Source organism: Excalfactoria chinensis, chromosome 10 (genome assembly GCF_039878825.1).
Source record: "Excalfactoria chinensis isolate bCotChi1 chromosome 10, bCotChi1.hap2, whole genome shotgun sequence".
NCBI classification, from domain to species: Eukaryota; Metazoa; Chordata; class Aves; order Galliformes; family Phasianidae; genus Excalfactoria; species Excalfactoria chinensis.
The window spans coordinates 9494646-9516247 of NC_092834.1; the positions used below are offsets into that span (position 1 = coordinate 9494646).

Consider the following 21602-nt stretch of genomic DNA (forward strand, 5'->3'; position numbering starts at 1 on the left):
AGACAACAGTTTTCCTTTGATCTACAGAAAAGTACCAGACCTGGTTGAAGCTAATGTGTGTGCTACTAGAAACAAGCAGCTTTACATTCCCTTCCCTCCACCAATATCTGTCTCCCCCTTATATTTCTATTTTTCCACTAAATCAAGAAGATTTAGTTCACTGAGGTACAGCACATTACCAAAGTCGTAGGGTTGACTGGAGATGGTGATCATGTTACACACCAGCAATCAGAGAAATGAAATAAAACTATATAAAAAAGTAGTTACCATCTTCTTTCTTCTGAGATAAGAGACTGTCTTGCCTCACAGATGCTCTACATAGGCCGTGCAAGATGTTCCCAACATTTTGTGACCTTTTCATGGAATAAGCTAGGCATTCATTAATTAAATAATTCAGGATGTAATGTAATCAAGAGATTAAATTCACATCTGGTTTCTCATTAGGATAAGTTGTAAATCATGTGCCCTGCTTTCGCTGCTTAGTATGGACTGAAACTCTGCAAGCAAGGATGTCTTTACCGGTTTTGGCATTTTTCACCCCCAGAAAGTTCCTTGAGCAGCTACAGTGCTGAATAAACAATGACAAATCTGCTTGTACATTATGTACAGCATCTGTGTTACTCCCTGCCATTGAGATTCTGGACCACGTCACAAACTTACTGTCAAGACAGACAAGCTTGCTTACATTTCAGTATAGCCTCGAAGAGCTGCTACGTTCAGAATATACCACTGAGCTGGTCCAGTCTCCTGTGTTTGACAGCAGCCTTAAATGGATATTTAGAAGGAATATGAAGATACGACACATATAAAGCAATCTTTTTTTTTTTTTTTTTCCTGACGTATTTTTCCATCTTCCCATAAGGAAAGGTTATGGCAGTTCTACTGGAAGATTCATCACATTTTGTTTAATAGCCACACATAGGCCAATGCTCTATTAGCACATCCAAGAAGGTCGTTTTTGAACCCTTTTTAAACTTTTGTCTTCCAGAATGTATGGTATTTCTCAATTCAACAATGAATGCTTTGAAGGAACAGCTTCCTTGTTTGTTTTTGAACAAGCTGCTTGTTAATGTCATTGTGTTTCTATTAGTTCTTTGGTTACAAAAAACAATGCATTCTCAATTTACCTTCCCTTGTCCATTCAGTATTTTACTGAGCTTCAAAACATCACCCTCCAAGACACTGTTTTTCCAAGGTGACGTTTTAAATTTTTCATCCAGTGTTCCAAGTTTTCTAGTTCTAGTGTAACTCCTTTGAGATGGGTGGCCAGAACTGCATTCATCTGAAACTCTACCGAAGCAAAGATGTTTTCTGTGTGGTTCACAGTTTCTCTTTTAATCTTTGTTTCATTGACCACCACCAATGTACATCAGGAAAATGGCCCCTGAGAGCAGTATGAAGTGTGAAAGAAAGGTGTAGAGCAGGCACAGGTAATGTGAAATTGAAAAGAAAGATGTCATGATTGATTACATCAAAAAAAGCTTATTTTGTGTAAACTCATTCGAGATGCTTCATTAAGGCACAAAATCTGCACAGATAATAAAATTAATTTAAGTAAATTATGAGCAAAGTAAATGTTTCCCATAAAAGGCTACATTAATTTCAGTAAGCGTATTTTGGCACATTTTGGGTTTGAACACTCGTAATCCTGTTGCCTTCTGCAACGGTGGATGAACACCATTGTGAATTCAACAGCAGGCGCTCGTGCATAACTTGGCAGGTCCTGCATGTTGTGGCTAGTCTACCTTCTGTCACCACATCTGAGACAGCTAAATACCCTCTACAACAGAATTCAGCCGACTCTGGAATTAGCAGAACTGGGGAAAAAATCTCCATTGTCTTTCTAACTTGACCTGGCAAAACTTCCTAGAAATGTCTGGTTATAAAAAAGTTTCAAGAAAGCATTTTTGTAATAATTATCCCATTTGCACTGAATACAAGGCATACCGACTATTCAGACTTCATTACGTGGGAAGTGTTCTAAGTTCAGTGATCAATTAGCTGAACAGTGTGGAACCTGGACCTCATGCATCTTTCCCTACATCTTTCCTCCTTCTCTCCATTTCTAATTTTTACCATCTTAGTCCTTCAAACTGTCATACTCAATGGTACACAAGATTAAACATATCATTCCTATTTCATTTGCAGTGGTGCTTATCCGGCTTGCCAAGGTATCCCGGTTTCTTGTCTTTCTGCTAGGTACGTATGAAGACATTATTGTTTACATTAATTAATGTTAAACTGTTGGCTTAGATTACAGTGATTCACATACAGTTCCTTCTTCTGCCAGAAAAGAGATTGACTGGTCCATTCCTCCACCTTCTGTGCCAATGTAACGTTCACTCTTGGTGCAAATTTCTGCAAGTTCCACCTGAAAAAAAACCCAAGCATTAAATGTAAACCTTCAGCCAACATGAATGATGATACTTTTGCACTGCTTGCGTATAAACTAGAGAGAAAGTGACTAGATAATGACAGCTCTGAGACCATTCTCACACACCGAGTAGTAGAAGCTGGTGTCAACCAGGATGCCACATGGCCTCTTTTTCCTTTTATTCCAAAGAAAAAGAGAATCAACTATGCAGCCTCCACTGGACCCACCACAGCCAGCTTTTCAGAGTAACTTTATTTAGATTCTTAGCACTAGTAGCTGTCCTCACCCACCTTTCTCATTCACTTCACACTCCTCCATCCCAATAACTAATATTTTGTTGATTTATTAGTTGAATCCATATGTGCACTTATCTTGTTAGCTTACAGAATTACGGCAAATTACATTGTTTTAATGCACTGACTCAATAATCAGAAGTTATGGATTGAACCTAACTCAGAATCCCTTTCTCACTGTAAATAATCAGCAATGCTTGTCATTTCTCTTTGAGATACTGAGCTCCGCTTACATTGTTTATCTGACATAATTTGTAAGTATATGTGATTCACATTCTTCTGTGACATTTTAGGCATATCTTTGTGCATTCTGATACCTGCAGTTCAGAGGATACTGTGGGAGTGTGGAATATCACTATCATAACTGTCAAAAGTAATAATTTACAGGAAAGCTTTCAGCCATCAGGCCAAGACAAAACAGAACACCAGAGAAGCCGAGGAGAATAGTTGAAGCTTCAACACAGACTTTTCAGAATGAAGAAAGTCAAAAGGAAAGCACACACAACTCCATACCATGACCCCTACCTACCAGTTTGTTTTTCTAAGTGCGAGGTAACCAAAGGAAAGACGAGAAAAGAACTTTAAAATAAAGTTGCAGTCTGTTTCTCAGTCTGGTGGCAAAGTCAGATTCCGATTCCTCACTACAGATGAAGCATCGCACGATTTAAACAAGCTAACCAGCAAGGCAGGGACATTAGCCAGTACAGAACTGTAAAAGGCAGCAGACAGAGGCAGTAAATCAGCATGCTAAGAGTGAGATACGTGCACTGTGCTTTCCTGCTGGCTCACTTAATTTCTGTAATGGCACCACAGACAAAGTTGTAAATGTGGTGCTTGGATCAGTGTAATCAGGCTGAGCTGCTTGCAAATGCAGTAACAGCCATTTTACTCAGATCGCAATGCAGTTATGGCCAATAAACCTCAAGCTGATAAGCAAAAGTTATCAAAAGAGCATTTACAAATTACTCTAAAACTGTGCAGGCTGCATCTCTCTGAATCAAACATCAAGGGAGTTTGAGTCATCATCAGAGACTGGTGCTGGTGTTTCTGTTTAAGCAGATCCCTTTATACAGGTGAAAAGACCAAAGGGTTTGTTCACCTCATATGGATGCTGTACAGGGTAAAGGACCACTCATAAGAATAAGAGCACTAGTAAGAGAACATGGAAGAGCAAAAATGCTCCTCTTTTCTATGCTGCCTTTCCTTTGTGTATTTTGAAATGAGCTGAAATAGAGATAATACTTTTTTTCCCTAACATTCAAAAAATTACACATTTTAATTTTATACTTTTTAGTGAATATAATTTCCCCGTGCCTTTCATTGAAGATCAGGTTCATCAGCATTTGTTTTTCCTCTTGTCCCACATCCACTTCCAGCTTGAACCTGAGACCTCTTCATTCTCTCACCATCTGTCCCTGCTTCCCTACAAGTTGGAAATAATTCTGCAATGGTAATGCATGTAATGCTGCTTTATTTCCCCACTTAATGCTGAAATTCTCGGCAGGGTTCCACAGAAAGAAAGAGCAAACGTTTACACAAAGCAGCCTCTGGATGAATTCCTTCCTACATGTGAAGTAGTGTCTGTTTATGAGCATCTGTTGCTGGGACATGGAGATGCAGGCATGTTTCAGACAGTTCTGCAGAACCTGTCTGAGAGCAGAGCATTACCACATCCTGGACCTTTGCAGCCCCTGGCAGGAGACATCAAACTGGAGCTGATGAATATTATTCACTGGCAGCACCAGAAACTTCTCCACGGTGGCTGAAAAAGACCATACCAGCATACTGGTGATGTACAACTCAACAGGAGGCATGGCTTTGCAAACCTGGCCTGAAGTACCTCTCCTAAAGCACCATCACTGTATATTCCACTCTTGGGCACAGCTGCTTTTCCAGAAGTCAGAAATGGAGCATTTCAGCCTTCCCTTAGCCTGGCTGCATGTCATCTCCATATACAAATCCAAATTGGCTACCACTTGATTGCTCAAATCATTTAGGCTTTATGAGCCTGGGATTATTAAATAAATATCAGGAGAAGTCTCACAGAGGAGGAATGTTAACAATTAGGACAGTGCCACTCCCCTCTGTCCCTTTACATGGCCTGGTGAGCTGCGCCTGGTTAAGCACTGGGCCTTGCTCCGTCTCAGCTCACCAGCCATCCAGCTGTGTACGCTGGGCTAACAGTGCTGTTAGAGCTTGAGCAACTTTTGTTTTGAAACTCAGCAAGGATTGGCAGGACCACCAAGTAGTAACTGGCAAGGGTTGAGAAGAACCCTCTCCACAAGACAGCCCAAGGCATCCCTGAAACATGATTTCGTTTCTAATTTAAACAGGCCCTTGCTGACACAGGCAGGCCTTCTAATACTGGGATGAGAAGCATGTGAATGGAGGGGAAAGCGTCATCTGTATATAAAACAGCTTCTACTCACTATTGAAACAAATGGCCAAATGTTTGCCTTTTTGCTAAAATGAATGAGAGGGCAAAGTTCAGAGGAACTGAATTGTAGCACTGGAAGCTAATACGAAGACTAAATTGGAGAGTCTTGTGTACATACTTGATACTTGGAAAAGGATGGACTGAAATGGTGAACTGAACCTCAGGAAGTCTGGGCTCAATTTCTAGCTCCACATTAAGTTTCCTGCGATTCGGGGAAAGTTCCTTTAATTCATCATGGCTCCATTTCCTCCATAAAATGAGGAGTATCTTCCCTTTCTTGGTAATTAGCAATTATTACTTGGGGTTTTTATAAATACATTCGATCATTCCTAGGAACTGGAAAAAAAAAAAAGACAAAAAGACAAAAAAAAAAAGAAGAAAGAAAAAGCATATGTTGGTATTTGGGTATTTGTGATCTCTGACTTCAGGTACCCACACTGAACTGCTCTAAGGAAGAAAAGCGCCAGAACCTTGCAGTGAGAGGAACTTGTGCCTGTCTCAGAGCAATGCCTCCTTTCTGTTCAACTCACAACACCCAGACCTTGGGCAGGGGCTGTTTCAATCCTGTTATTCATCTCTCGCTATAGGTAGGTCTCACCTGTAAAAATGCATTGTTTCTCAGACCCCAGATTTCACTGCACAGTTTGACAAGATCCCAGGTGTGTGTCTGAGCAGTAGCTAGGCACGCATGACCTTCTTTCCGCTGGCTGTATCACAGTTAACTTGGCATTCTCACAGCCAGGTCTGGGAGAACGCACCCCAGGCTACAGCACAGCACCACCTGCCAGACAGTGCTTCAGAGGTAGCAGCCACTCCCCAGTAGGGCTAAAAGAACAACTACAACGCATATAAAACAGTTCTGTTCCTACTGAATTCTGCAGTGGAGAAATAGGTCGTGATCAGGTGTTCTTGTAGAGCCAGGTAAAAGCAGATATTTCTTCTTAATGAGGTACGACAAGGAATACTGTTGAAAGACTAAACCCCATCTGCACGCAGACTATACTGCCATCCCATGTATTCTGATCCGTATGTGAGGTCAATTTCTGCTCACCACAAAATATAAATAGTTCTGTGCACCTAAGACTCAGGAGCATGATCTTCCCATCCCTAAAGCACTATTTCAAAAACACTAATAAATCCTAATTTAAGTCTTCATAGAATTTTACATACTTTACCTTAAAAGCATTCCTATAATTCCTGTTATCTTCACTTTAGACACAGTACAGATATTTACATGATATATTCAAAGTCACGTGAATCAGTCACAAAGCTGAAATAAGAATTCAAACCCCCCTACTTCCAGTACTGCAGTTTTGTTCTCTAAAGAATATGGTATCGGGGAAAGGTCTGCTGGCTGGGCTTAAAATCTTTCTAAGGTGACAGCAGTGAAAAGTGGAACAAAAAGATACTGAAATCAAAGCACAGTTGGGTCTGAATAGCAGCATTTCAACTAAAAACAAATGACTTATTCATCAAATGAATCAAAAATTCCTTGTCCCAACTGTTCTGTGATCCATGTGCTGCTGCCCTCTGGATCTATTATTATTCTCCCAGGAAAGTTGCTCTAACAAGACAGGCTAGACAAGAACTTCATTTGTGAATAATATGTATCATGTAGACAATAAATCCTAAGCTGCCACCTACACTATTTAACAAGCAAAGCAATATATTTAACGTACCCTTCCTCTTTCCCTCCCAACCCCTAACGCTGGCCAAGAAGTATAACTTAATGCTCCTGAGTTAGTAGCAGGTTTTCAGTTAGCTAAAACCAATTTAAAGCTTGTTTCAGAATAAAAATATAGACAAATATAGCATATATTAACATAAAAAAGCCACAGTGGATCAGACCAAATCCACATCTAGTTCAGGTTTTTGTATTCGAAAGTGGGCTCTCAGTATTGAGCAAAGGCCAAGTGTAGAAGATATTTCCCCAATGCCCAGTTTTTTGACAAACAGCTTCCTGAGCTGAACGTGAGGTCTGTGCTCTTAGTAACCGCTGATGGATTTCTTATTTATGAACTTGTCCAGACTCCACTCTAACCCATCCAAAGTTTTCCCATGTGGAACATCCAGTAACAAAGACTTCCACAACTTCTCAGGTAAACAAGCATCTCCTTTTGTCGATGCTGAACATGCTCCTGGCCAGCTTCATCTGAACTCTGGCTCTTGCAGTGTGAGAGACAACGAACAATTGATTCCTATCCACTGCATCAGTTGCATTAATCATTTTATGGACTTCTCTCACCTCTTTAAAGCAAAATCTTTCAGAGATTTCTAGCTTACTTTTACTGAGGTCATTCTGTACCCCTGATCATCCACGTGGCTTTTCCCTGAACTTTTTTTCAGGTTCATTATCTTGGTTTCTAAGAAAGAACAGAGGCAGATTTCCAGTTTTCCTAAGACTATCTGAGACAAAATTTCACTGCACCTTTGCAATTTTTATGTGGCAAATGAGTGATAAAAAATGCATCAGTGTGTTTATGCAGACACAGGATAATTCAACCTCAGCCAGTTCAGTACTATTATTGCACCTCCTTGCACTGAGCTTGTGTCCACTACTGTGCAAAGTCCTTTGCCTTTACCTGCTGTATGCACTTAAATATTGAGCTGTTTTGTACAGTTGGTCTCTGTAGGCTCTGAACACGTGAGAAGGGATGAGCATAACATGGCAGTAGTAGTAGCTGGTAGTGAGTTAAATTTTGCAATCTCCCTGCAGATCTGTCGGGAAACACGAAACATTGCAACTCTTGAAGCCAGACCCAGTATGATACACACAAACACAAGCAGTACTTTTACATCTGTTGGCAAGTACACATGCCAGATTGGCTGTGTGTGAGTGGGGAATGTTTAGTATCAGTGAGTTACATGAGATACTAAGCTTAACATTTTTGCTGTTTTTTCCAACATAAAAGATAGAGCACATTAAATGAGAATATGCTAACTAAAACAATAAAAAGCAACAACAGTCAGAGTCACAGTGCATACTTGTCACTCACTTGCTCTAGTGATAAGCTATAAGCATTAAGATACACTTAAAGCAATAATCTATTGAAAGAAGCTGCTGTCTCTCAAGAGTTTCAAAACAGAACTGTTAGGTTTTAGACAACTTTAGTTGGAGCATTTGGGAAAAGTGGAAACTAACAATACATAAAATGTATCTTTTTCAGGCCATTCTTTTCAGAAGCTTAATTCCAAATTATGCTCAGAATGTATCCTATTGCAGGAGGCAGCACTTACAAGTTTGTCTATCAGGCAGCTGGCTCCCTTGTGCAGGCCTAGGCTGGCCTTTGATCTGAGAGCCCTACTACCTACCTCTGCTTTTTGTTTAAAACAATCTAAGGTTCTCCCTGATAAGGAGCAAGTCAATCTTGGGTTACAAGGAAAGAAATTACTACCACTTAAACCTGTTTTATCTTTGAGCCACAAGATTTCCTATCCAGCATACAGAAAGTCTACCTAGGAAATCGTATTAGTGGGGATATAATTTAGTCTCACAAAGAAGGGCTGTGATGTTTTATTATTAGTTGCCTTATGTGTAATTACTCCAGATAGAGAGATTACTTGTAATAAGAGCTCATCAATAGCTCTGCATCACGTTCGTTTCTTTGTTTTTCTAATGGGAAAAGTGGATTGTCAGTAAAATGATACTTTTCACTAGTGTGTATTTTTCTCTGCATGTTTACTTTTCAATATGAAACACCTAACATTCGGGTCTTCATTTTCAACTGAGCATTTCAAAAATGCTGAAGAACTGATAAAGAGAATTTTTCTTTTTATTTCCAGGCACAGTCCAACACTGTATTATGTTTGACCACTCAGCTGTGTGATAACGTAGAAACCACACAATACAGCTCGCTTGATTCTCTGCTGCCCCGTAATTTTTATTTCAGTTTGATGCTATTAATAATGACCATGAATGCCTACATGGTGTTCAGGTATAAAATGTGTAATAAAAATCAACAAAATTCACTTACAAACCTTTCCTAAAAATAGAATCCTCCTAAAGAATTATCTGAGTGAGAACAGATAAGGGAGTTTCAACTTCAATAGTCCCCTTGCTCCCAAAGAGGCCAAGGGCCAACTGCCCTGATTTTCACTCAGTTCAATGGGTCTGGACAGTATGTAAACTGTGACAGAATTTGTCCCTATATAACTGTCAGTGTCAATATGCTCCGTACCAGTGATCAATCCCTTTCAATCTCACACAGAACTTTCAAGAAGTAAACTTGTGTAAGATTAAACCCCTTAAAAGAGTAAGACAATTAGTGAGTAGGAGACAGGCAAATATTTGTTAGTAAAACAGAATTAGTGTTGCTTAGTACTTTTTTGGAACAGCTTATCCTACATTACGCAGAAACTTGATATATACAAACCCAGAATGACAGCAACCAAAATAAAGCAGCCTTCTCTATAAAATGATAGTATTAAATTACATCTACCTCAGTGATTTTTTGTCAGTTCACTCCAACCACAGTTAAACATGCTGCATTTTCTATATGTAACAAGACAGGAATCGTGATTGCTAATCTTTAAAATGAAAGACCAATTTTCTTCCTGTTTTAAAGTTTACAATTCAAGAAGGGAAGCTCTATGAAAATACATTCGAGAGTTATTTTTAGGCTGACATTTCAGTGATCAAAAAAATCAATTCAGTGAGCAAATTTAACTAATTTGATATTTCAGTATCTACTGAGCCAAAATTCCTGTATGTACATTTGGATTCTCTGTGGCAATACAGTAATGGCTCTCCAATGCACATTCATTAATGTTTTGTCTGGCTTCATCTGAAAAGTCAGACTCATTCTGCTACTTCCCCTTCCAACTCTGAGCTGGAGGTCATGGGCAAATTTAGGACCGGGTAGATTTTCTATGAAATCCTACAGGGACTGAGCTGAAAGGTGAGAAGACACCATTTAAGTGTAAGAAAACATTCTCTGTCACTTAAGGCATATCGAAAGTCAAGTGAGCTATGATATTTTTTTCAATCTTTGCATGTTTTAATTGTATCTGTACGCATGAAAATACCTTCTGAAATATACGGTACTGTTTCATTTATTATAGAATGATGTTCCAATTCTGAGGTTATTTCTACTACCAGGAATGTCCTTATTTTTAATATCTGTTCTTGATGAGGAATAACCTGCTAGAAGTTACCATCTGTTTTCAGTTTGCATACAAAATCCCAATTAGCTGAAGTTCGTATACATTCTGCAAGGTAATTGAGCATACTTTTATTCAGAAATAGGAAAGCATTTGTCAGATAGCATCTGAATGTCCTCATAACCACAGCAATCTTAGCTTGACTTTGCCCTCTAACATGCTCAAATAAAAGATTATCAATTTGGTTGATAAGAGATTACGGCCTTTGATTACCACTGCTGTGAAGTACTCAGTTTCCCCTTGATTACAAACACACAGAGTCAAATTTAACAAAGAACCTTGATTTTTAAATCCATAGAGAGAATGGATCTTTAGCATTTCTCAGTATTAGCAGTGCTTTGAAATACAGCAGCTAGGTACAATCTTTGTAAGCAACTTGAGTTTCTTATGGAAATAGCCTCAGTATGGATTTATCAAATGTTCTTGGTGCAGCAACATTATTAAATGATCCTAATCAGAATTATCGGCACGCACAAAGTCACACTCTCAATATGAATATTCACAGATTTTCTTGTTGTATACATAGATATTAAAGCCCTATTGTGCATCAGAAAAATTAACATATCCTTCCTTTGTTGTACACAGGCTTCAGAAACAAGACAGAGATGATGGCCTCTCTCTTCTCCCACTGAAATCAATGATATTACCAGGTATTTTAACTAATTGTCTAAGTACAGGTCAGTGTTATTTTGAAAATCCCACACTCCAACTATTTAATTTCCTATACTCAACATTTTACATTAAATTAATTGAACCTTATTTAGTTTTGACGTACTTTTCACAGTAATGTGCACAGCTGCCCAGACTTGAGCAACAGAAAAGAAATATTAGGGTGCCTGAAGAGAACTCAGGACCACAAGATTTAACAGTTGGACAGCAATGCTATCATCACATCTTACAAGTAAATCTAATTATTCAAAAGTACTAAATGATTTTCTGTACTCATTAGTTCCTACCATGAAACACAAAGCTGGGACAACTTAGAGCATTATTCTATTTCCTTTACAAAAAGTGTCTTTTCCTGATGAAAAGTTATACAAAAGATTGATTTTGTAACAGTAAAATAAAAATCACTTTAAAATCAGATGCTAATACTGAGCATTGCCGTTCTTTAAGTGATGCCAGCAGTCTCAGACTGGTGTCCTGTTTGAAGAAGGAAAATGGATTCTTTTTAAAGATCACATTCTAAATTTTCCATCTTGCTGTTTGAATGCTGTTGCACTGCTGCAACTGGTTAGTGCTGCACATCTGGCTGAATTGTCTTCGACCAGTATTTCCCCTCAACTATTGTGTATGTGTGATGGGTTTTTTACAAAACACTGTATGCAGCCTGAAACAATGCCCTATTGCAGACTGCTGCACACAGTCATTAGAGAGCATATTTTTTCCTGATTTTGTTTCCAGTGTCAAAAAAGCACTATTTTTAAATTAAGCCACCATGAAATTCTAAGTATGTTTTTACAATGTTTTTCATGTTAGGGTTTGGTTTTTTTCAGGCCTCTTAATCTCCTAGGCCCAGACTTCACACTGGAAGTGTTATCTCATAAAATCTCTAAATTTCAACAACTTTTACTCTGCAGCTGCTATTTAAAACTTACATTTATCGGGGAAGAGAGCACATAACTCACATATTCTAATAAAAATAGTTTCATGGAAGCAAAACAGATAAATGTTCCATTCAGTAAAAGGTCAGTTTTTCATAGTTTTGGCTACAGAAGCGCTACCATTCGGCCAAATTTGATTCCAAAGCCAAAAGTTCTGTGTCCTGCTGCTGTGGACCATAGTATTAAGATTTTGCAAAGTTCATCAGACTAATGAGGGGCAAAAAGCCAATCTTTTCTCATAAAACAACTGAGACAGTGCAGCCAATGACCAAATGTTGTTACTTATAAATACTATTATTTACAGCTTTTGAAAATATAAGTATCTGAAAATAAAGGTGAGGGGCAGAGGTGAAGTGATTATTTCTTCCATAAAAACAAGCAAACAAATACCCAGAGCCCTAAAAATGCAAGGTCCTGATTTGGTTTCTGGAATGCCCACAGTTCTGATCGGCTAAGGAGTCCGCTGCCACAGGGGAGCTCCCAGCCAACACACAGGCAGCATTCCTGGATTCTGCACAGGTTGCTTTTGACACCAGCTAAGGATGCAGTAGGAACCACAGAAGTTGCCAAAGCACATTTTATGCTTCTGAGAGCTGACAGGCCTAGGCTGCTCTAATTTATACTCCCAGAAGCGCTGCCTTATACAGTGCAATTCTGAACATAGGAAGTTCCATATAAACATGTGGAAGAACTTCACTAAGGGTGATGGAGCACTGGAACGGCTGCCCGGAGAGGTGGTGGAGTCTCCTTCTACGTCTGTCAAAGCACACAAAACCTTGGATATATTCTTGACTGCTCCTATGTTGACTACTGGGAATCCTCATCTGTAGATGAATTGCTCTCTTTTGCATCACGGGTGCAAAATATTTGGCTGCAGACAGACGGAGTTCCTGGCAAAAATGTGGGATTGTGTCTCTTGTGTACGTGCAACTATATTTGAGAGACAGCATTAACTTTTAGCACCTTTTCCAACCAGCAAGCAAAAGAGATTTTGTGACACACGAGGACAAGCAAAGACACCAAGTGTAGTCTGTCTTCCTTTTGTTCCTCTGCAAGTTTCTGTAAAAATGCTAAAGAGAGTTTTGCACCTTTTTTTTAGAACAAGTCTGACATAATTCTGCTGAGTACTCACAGGCCTGGGGTAAATTCAACTCAAGAAACACACTGCATCATTTATTCTCTGAAGAAAGCTCTGCGGTATTTCTCGGAATAATGAAACCTGGCTTCTGGTTTTCCAGTTACAGATCTCTACTACCTAGTAAAAGTTGGGCTTTCTAACCTCTGTCAGTTTTATGGACTTTGCAGATAACCGGTTTATCTCTGCACACATGTTCTCTAGTGACTTTGATCAGGAGTTCCCAAGCTTAGTTTATCTGGTTACCACCATGAGAGATGCTGCTGACCTGTGATGTGACCAGCTATACAAAAGCAGAAGCTTCTTGGCCGGCCAGGTACACATGTGTCAAAGAAGCACATTGTCACCTCCAACCCTCTTCCTGCACACCTCTCATCCATCCAATTGGGATCCCCAGTTGCATATTTTCATTTACCATTGCACTGTGTCTCACCTCACAAAATACAGCCTTTGCTAAATGTCTAATCCCTTACTTACCTTTTGACCATACGTGGCACCAACACAAAGCAAGGTGACAGTGACTGTGGCTGCATCCTGCTTCTTGGAAAGCCACCCCACCTTATGAACCCTGCTTCCTGCTGCCTTAGCCCTACTTGAAACCTTCCTGAAGCACCCACGTTGAGCTGTGCAATGTGAATTGGAGAACTTAGAGCAGATTATTGGAGTTACAGCCACACAGAGAAGCCAGCCTCAGCTGACAAGAAAAAAACTTTCTGTGTGGAACTGTTTACCTTATGGCTTAGATAAGTGCTTGTATACAAGCACAGTTAACAGCTGCCATCATCATGTACCACTTTAAGTTGGCTTCATACCATAATTTCTGACTTACTTAGACAATAGGCAAAAATATGCACAACAGTCATATTTAGATCTGCTCTTTTCTCTTCCTGACAGTGTTCTAATTTAAGATCCTAGTTTCACTTAACCAGACATTTTTACTGGAGAGAACTTCATTCCCATACGGCACTTTCAAGGACCATGACTCCTCCAGAAATTTTCACGACATGAGCCAAAAATGCTAGCACTTGTATTGGTAACAGGTCACATACTTGGGGTTTGTTTTCAGACTAATGTTTGTTTAAAAAAGTGAGGAATACATTTTGGATTATAAGCATGTTCATTCCAAAAAAACTGTGAAAAGAGTAAGGAGAATCAGATGGAAGAATTTTACCTCTACTTTGTGCTGATTATATAATTTATCAAAAAAAAAAAAAAACAACAAAAAAAAACTGTTCCACAGGCCTCCAACAGATGCTCTGCTGTTAGAGCCATGAAAAGTCATTCAGGGAGAGGGTAAAGGCCTCGGGGGTGTGGTCCACATCCTTTAGCACATATATCCTCAGTCCTGGCCTGCAGATAGCACATCTGGTCCAGGCATGGACCTGATGGTTGGCCAAAACACAGGCTTACAATAATGCTCCTTTTTCAGCTTTAATGTAAGCCTGTTTTCTTGCCAAATTCAAATCCTGCCAAAATTTGGCCAAAGATGTTTGCTCAATTGTGCAATATCTTAAGTTTATATCCAACAACTCTTTGCAAAAACAATTGCATCGTGTTTTTAATGTTTACAGGCATCAACAATATTTAATTTTAAGTAGAATTTTACTGCTGACACTCTTGTGTTTTACAGTAAATTACCTTAGAGAGGGTTTTTCCATTAGCTTTTAGGGTCACGAGTCCTGCACAGCACACCAAAGCACTGGAGCTAGAAAGACCAGAACTTGGAGGGATGGTTCCATCTAGCAGACAATTCATTCCAGTTGGGTTATTAAGACCAAAATGTTCCTAACAATGAAAAAATAAACAATCTCAGTTTCAAGTACAGACAGGCTCAGGCTTTCAATTATCTGATACTTAGAAAGAGAATCTTTCTGCTAAGTTGCTGGAACCAAAGACCTGCTTCTGGTATCTTCAAAATAAAGCAGAATTTTTGTTCTATTCTTCAAGAACAAAGCCAATGGTAGGGCTTCAGCCAAAGGTATGTTTGCAATTCCTGTACACTAACATAAATGGGCTGACAGAACAGTACCCCAAGCAGAATTCAGGGTGAGCTAAATGCCCAAGAATTTACCAGGCTTCGTGGGTGGGTTTTACAGCACTGGCTCAGCTCTAAGCTGTCGTGGTGATGGTACCGGAGGTTCCATCTATTTTTGTCCTTTTCTCCTCAGCTCCTCACTTTATGCATCCTGAAGTGCATAAAGTCCACTTCACACCTTACTTTTAATGCAGGCATGTGATATTGAAGAGCCACATCATGCTAATCAGGAACTAGTAGCCATTTACCTGAGTTCAAAGCCAAATACTGCTATCTCCTGTGTTACCCACAGTTCTGGCACTGAGAAAACCACAGTGGTACTTGAAAGACATTATGCTTTGGAAGGAACCAGCACTGATTGTATCTGTCATGCTATTTCTAGAATAAATAACGAAACACTTTGCATACATGGCAAACTATCACAGGTGATGTACTTAGCAGAGAAGTCATAAATCCTTGTGCATATATTTTTTAATTACTCTTCAGTTACTTTTTTTTAAATTTACCATAACTCTAAAATTTCACTCTTGTTACTTTAAAGAAAACATGCAAAATACATACAAAAATCTTTGAATATATATAGTGGATATGTGAATAGCTACATTGTGATACAGATTTAAATGTTGACAAACTATGTTATAATAACCAGAAAAATACTCTCAATGATCAGAGTAACGGCTGTGTTTCCACACAGAAATGCTCACCTTCAAAAGATTTCTACTTTTCCTGAAATAACTTCAGCCATAAATACCAAAGGACCAAAGGTGGAGATCAGAAAACACAAAGCACCTCCTTTAATGTTTTCTGCTATCGCTTCAGATTAAAATTTCCCTTTCTACAAATAGAAGGGAATTCATACCTGAAATACTACTTCTGCCCTTCATGAAGAACATTAGACAGACTTGTTCAAAAACAGAAAATGCTTGAGTAACCAGAAACTGATCCACAGTTTCTGGACTGTCTTGAATGTGAATCAGGCTTGCAAACTTATCACGCGATGTTTAAATAGAAAACGTACTTCACTCTCAAAAATGAAAATGGACTTTGCCAAGTTCTGCAATAGTTCTGTCCCAAAAGGATAGCATGTTCAACTTAATATAAACAGATTATCCCACCGGACCCTCTAAATACTTGTATTTCAGTGTTTCTTAAGTCTGTAACATTTGTGCTTATTTTCTGCCAGCACCAGAGTCTGAAAACCTGCTTTGCAAATTAACCTTCAAGTATAAAAGTTTGTCCTTAGGAAACAAATCTCAGTAGCAGACTGCAAAACAAGTCAATTGGTCACACTAGCCTTAATACAAGAAAAGATATACTGCAAAAAAAAATTAATCTGTATCTCTACCTCTAGAGTCAGTGCAATTTAAATGCATATTACTGAGCTATACAAACTTGAGAATACTCATGTTACTGCAAACATATTTAAGGGGAGCAAGGGCATGCTAAACATGGTGTATGGGGGGTCTGTTTAGGAGCTGTGGATAATAATAAAGTGATTTGGTCCAAATATCTTCTTTTGAAGATACAAGTGCCAGATCTGATGCAGGCTTTCTTGGCTGTTTGCAGTGCTTATCTGTTGGACCATCCTGTGGGGTAACTTAGATGGCCCACCTAGAGGCAAGTTTCAAAAGCACATTTTTCCATAATTAGAGCTGGCTGTAGAGACCTGACCTTGCCATCACTGTTTATCCCATCTGTCCCTTCAGAAAAGTCACTAGACTGACATTGGGTTGAGAAGTTACTGTGTTTTTTAACTCAAAGGGCCATGAATCACCTGCAGAAGACAGGTGAGATTAATAAGAAGCCCCAGTTCTGAGTTCAGGCTGCTTCCCAGGACAATACTGACAATCAGCAGTTGGTATCACAAGCAAGTCTTCAAGTCAGTCCGGAGACAAGCTAGCTCACAGAGGAGAAGATAAAGCTCAAGTGAGCAGACAGGAAAACGTCTGTCTGTTCACTGTTCCAGCCTTTACCGTACGCGTGCCGTTTCCTGCATAGCTGTACTCTTAACTCACTTAGGAAATTTTGAAATTCCCATTCAGATTCCACACTGTTAGTCTTGAATAAGAAATGATTCTTACTGGATTATTCCTTCTGTATGCAGTTTATTTATTTTTATGATTTCTTTTACCTCCTGCATGAGTCAGCTTCACTCAGTTGCTGAGCATGACTTGTAGGTTCTCAGTGTTAATGGAAATTAATTGTGTTTTTTAAAATGTTTCCATGGGAGGAAAAGGACTAAAATATAACCTTTGTGTCCTGGCAGACAAGCCTCTGAACCTTTCAAAGCTTTAATTATGTGATTCCATTGGGAAATATTCATCTTTACTCTAAAATATAGAAATGCCATCTTGATTCATGAGTTTGACCATGACTTTACTAAATAAGTAACTGTTATCATAATGTATGTAATAAATATGAATATAGCACTGCAATATTTTAAAACAAAACCACTCAAATCTCCTCTTCAAATAATTGTATATTAAAAAAAAAGAGAGAGAGAGAGAATGCAGGAAAGTATGTAAGTATGTTGAAGGTGAATAGATACGCTTCTGCATTAATTTCATAAGTTAAATGAATTGGCTTACCTGAATACCCTTCAGTCCACACAAGAAGTAGCTGTGCCACTGAGGTTTGGTTTTGTTAATCTGAATGTTATTGACACTAGTACTGAAATCCCTGCAAAAACAGAAAAGCCTTGTGGCTTTAACTTGTCGGTACCTTTAGTGTGAAAAAAAAACATGGCTTATTACTGCCATCTGCTGATGCACAAAAGCATTTCTATGTTAATCGTTTATTTCAGTACATTTGGTTTTTCATACAGATCTTCATGAGTCAGTTCTAAAGTATATTTTAGATAGAAGTATAAAGTTTTCCATAATATATAGGGGTATTTTTACATAAATTCAGGAAATAAACTTCCCTTAGCACCCTCAGTCAAAGCAGCATAACTTCCCAACAGTTGTGTAAGCTCTCTTGAATCTCTTTGAGAAATATAAATCCAAGTAATCACTTAGTCAAACCTAGAATAAATATTCTTCAGGCTTTCCTGTGATCCCTGCTCAGGAATTAATCATCATTTGCTCTGAATGGCAGGTCACTAAAATGGGCATATTGCTGCAAAATTCTATTATGTATGTTACAGGATATAATTAAAATAACAGCTTATCCACTCCTCGGAATTTAATCTCCAGGATAATGCTGATAATGGTTTTCCTACTGAATTTTGAAATAATAAAAGTGTTGAAATGGTAAACTTGAATGTTCCTAAAGGAACCAGTGCTACAGATAGGTTCTCTGGAAATGTACATGCAGTGATGTGCAGAGGCCTTGGAGATTCATGCATTAATCAACACAAAAGGCAGACTGTTTACGAGTCTATATTGTCAAACACCCAATAACTGTATCTACCTGAAGCCAGCACAGCAGATGTCCAACAAAGAAAAGGTAAATGCACTTAGAATGTCAGGAAAAGCTAAAAAAATTATTAAAACCCGGCAGGCTGTGATGTTTGTGCTCATACAAACATGAAGTCTAATGCTAGCTATGTACTGCCAGTATACAACCTACAGATCTCACGCTTCAAGTATCAACTTAGAGTGACCACTTTGCTGCTTATACATTCCATTTCAATATTCAGTACAGTATAAAGCTATCACAGTTTGCTGTACAGTTTCATAAATTGCTCTTTTTCAACCTGCATGGTTCTGAATAGTGCCACTTACAGGACTTCATCAGCAGTGCAGCACTGAAGAGTTGTACAAAGTAAGTGCAAATTATTGGTGATTGCAGAGTAATAAGAAAGATCTGAAAAGGAATGTTAAGATTGCAATACAAGGAACGTTCAAGAACTGCAGTAAATTCTTCCAATTTTGATTCATGTGTCTTTGGAACAGTCTTCCAGATAAGAAAACAAAATTGTTTCTCTTATGGCTTTTAAACAAAATCAGAACAATAAAGTACATTAAAATATGATTGCCAAAATTCATGAAGAATAAAATAATCCTATGCTTGCTTCTGCTTGGTTTACACAAAAATGGTTATTTTTAAACAGCAAAAATGATGCAAAACAATGTGTAGTTATTCAAGGAAAATGAATTTGAAGTCCTCTTTGAAAAGCAGTTATAAAATATTTTATCTGCATAATTATTTTTATGCAATCATATGAAGTTAAGCTTAAATGAACAAAAGACACTATGGGATGTAGTTGCTGGTTCTCTAGATAAATGAAAATAACCACTTCTTAAAATGCATTTTGCATATTTCTTAAGTCTTCTCACACAGAAAAAGAAAGAAAAGTTGGCTTTGAATTTGGCAAGTTTCACATGCACATAATTCATACAAACACAGGATGTGGAACTGGCAAGGTCCCCAGAATGCTTAAGTCTATTTTTTTGTTATCACATTCAATTTGTTATAAAAACTCATTCCTAAATGTCCAAACTTTATCTTAAATCAGTAAATCTTCAGTCTTGCCTTTTGTCCCCATACTGGCAGGTAGGCAGCTTGATAGAAGTACTTGGTTAAAACAACAACAACAAAAAAGTAAGCAGAATTTACCACTGAGGTAAAAATACTCCAATATTTCTATTCCACACCTGCTATTTTACAGGAGGATCCCCTCCTCCGGTGCTAGATAGAAACATTTAATTGGTGTCATGGTTTTGTAATGTTGCTGTCAATATTCCACATCATAACATCATGTGCAGTATGGATCACTAAAAGGTTCATACTCCAGTTTCGTGGAATAACAACATCCCGACAATTGTTCTGCATAATTAGAAGAGATCAGTTTTTTAATTAATGTGAAGAAAACCCGTGGGTGATGTGTTCTTCCCTCCTTGATTAGTAATTAATCCTTACTACTGAAGGCCAATTAGGCATTTTCTCACAGACCCTCAATGTTTTGTAGATTTTTTAGTTTATCTGACCTTTTAAAGAAAATTTCAGGTTATGCTACGAGAAACTCACAGATAATTATCATCCTTTGATATTTCTGAAAGCATTTTGTACGTGTGTTTCTCAATTAAAAAGATGCTGTGTGAAAGGAAGGTATCCAGAACTTCAAGTCTTTAACTTCTGAATAGCATCTTAATCTAAATAATCATTAATGACTTGATCAGTTGGGATGCTTTATGACAAAAGGAAACACAACGGTGTTTTGTTTTTCCTAAAATTAACACAAGCAATGGGAGTGGATGAGAGCTACAGAACTGTTAGATATTTTACCAGTTCAAAAACAAGAATGAAATAGATAACAGTGATTTTATAGAGGCTTATGTTGGTCCTTGTTAGTGGAAGGTATTCACCACAGGTTTATGCCAGTGCAGCAGTCTGGGGAAAAGATACACTGTCAACAATTTTGTTATATGATGTAACATTACAAGTGCTGAAAACTATTTGTTATGAAATTATGGGCATGTTTTCACTTTGTTTTTAAGCAACAGTGTCTCAACAAAAGAGAGAATGCTTAATGCCATGTTCTGAAATCTCTTCTTGGCTTATAGTTTAAAATGTATGATTTCAAAATGGAACCAAAGCAGATATATAAAAATAGTGACTGTGCAGACAAATTGAATACAAAGGCTGTAATTATAGATGTGGTAGAAACTGTATGTGCCTCAGAAAGCCAAAGCTGTTGCAGTTCTGGAACTTTGTCTTGCAGAAAGGTTTTGCAATATAGCAGGTTTCTTCTCCTCAGAGGTAAAGGTCCCACTCAGTTTCCTTCCCCCCCTGCTCACCACTGCACGTTCCCACTGTTAGCCCTGAGTTATCTTTTTGTGCTGAGTGCATTACAGTTCAACTCACTAAAATAACAGAAAATTAGCCAGGCAAAAAATGGGTGAACAGCACACTTTATCCTAAGGTCAGACAAATACTACACCTACTAAAAGGCAGAGGGTGTATCAATGTTGGAAATGCAGATAAGGAAACTGCGGATAAAATAAACAAAGTCAGGGCATTCCCACTTGGGAGTGGCAAACTCTTAATTCAGCCCAGTCATATTGTGAAAATATACTCCACAAAGTGAGGGTAAAGTATTCCAATATTTATATCTTGTATGGAAGTGAAAATTGCTTTTAACTGTTTAACCTGCAAGTGGCATCTCAGAACATATCTTTATAAGATTTGAGCTTTAAGCAGGAATAGATACTTAACTACTTGCCACTCTTGGCACTATGTCCCTGTCCTTGTGCTGCCATATACAAAGGAGTTATTTGCTATTGGCTTAAACCAGTGAAGATGGTGCTGATTTGATTTTTGCAAATGCCCACGAAATTTCATGTGGATGAGTGACCTGATCTGAACTGTCAAGCAACCACACAAATATCTGTTCGTTTACAAAGGAGGTGGAAAAAATGCAGCAGGAACTGAAAAGAATGGCAGGAATATTTCCATATGTTCAGTACTTGTGAGCACACATCTAGAATACTCTCTTCAGTTTGATGGCTTCCCAATAAGAGAAAGAAACTGGCAGACTGTAGAGAGTCCAGCATAAGGCCATCATGATGGTTATGAAGGTACTGTAGCACATCACTTATTAAAAAGAGGTGAGGACAGCTG

The 21602-nt window shown here is 38.4% G+C and overlaps 1 protein-coding gene across 2 annotated transcripts in view; it reads right to left on the reverse strand.

Annotated features, from left to right (window-relative positions):
• The window catches only part of GALK2 (galactokinase 2), a 49423-nt gene that overhangs the window by 22500 nt on the left and 5321 nt on the right, over nucleotides 1-21602 (reverse strand). For both annotated transcript variants that reach the window (XR_011904845.1, XM_072345463.1), the window contains exons 4-6: nucleotides 17627-17717; nucleotides 14642-14788; nucleotides 2273-2371 (exon numbers count right to left, since the gene is read on the reverse strand). Coding sequence is in view for 1 of the 2 variants with exons in the window: in XM_072345463.1 (XP_072201564.1) it covers nucleotides 2273-2371; nucleotides 14642-14788; nucleotides 17627-17717 (337 nt within the window). In the remaining variant the exon portion in view is untranslated. The remainder of the gene's footprint in view (nucleotides 1-2272; nucleotides 2372-14641; nucleotides 14789-17626; nucleotides 17718-21602) is intronic.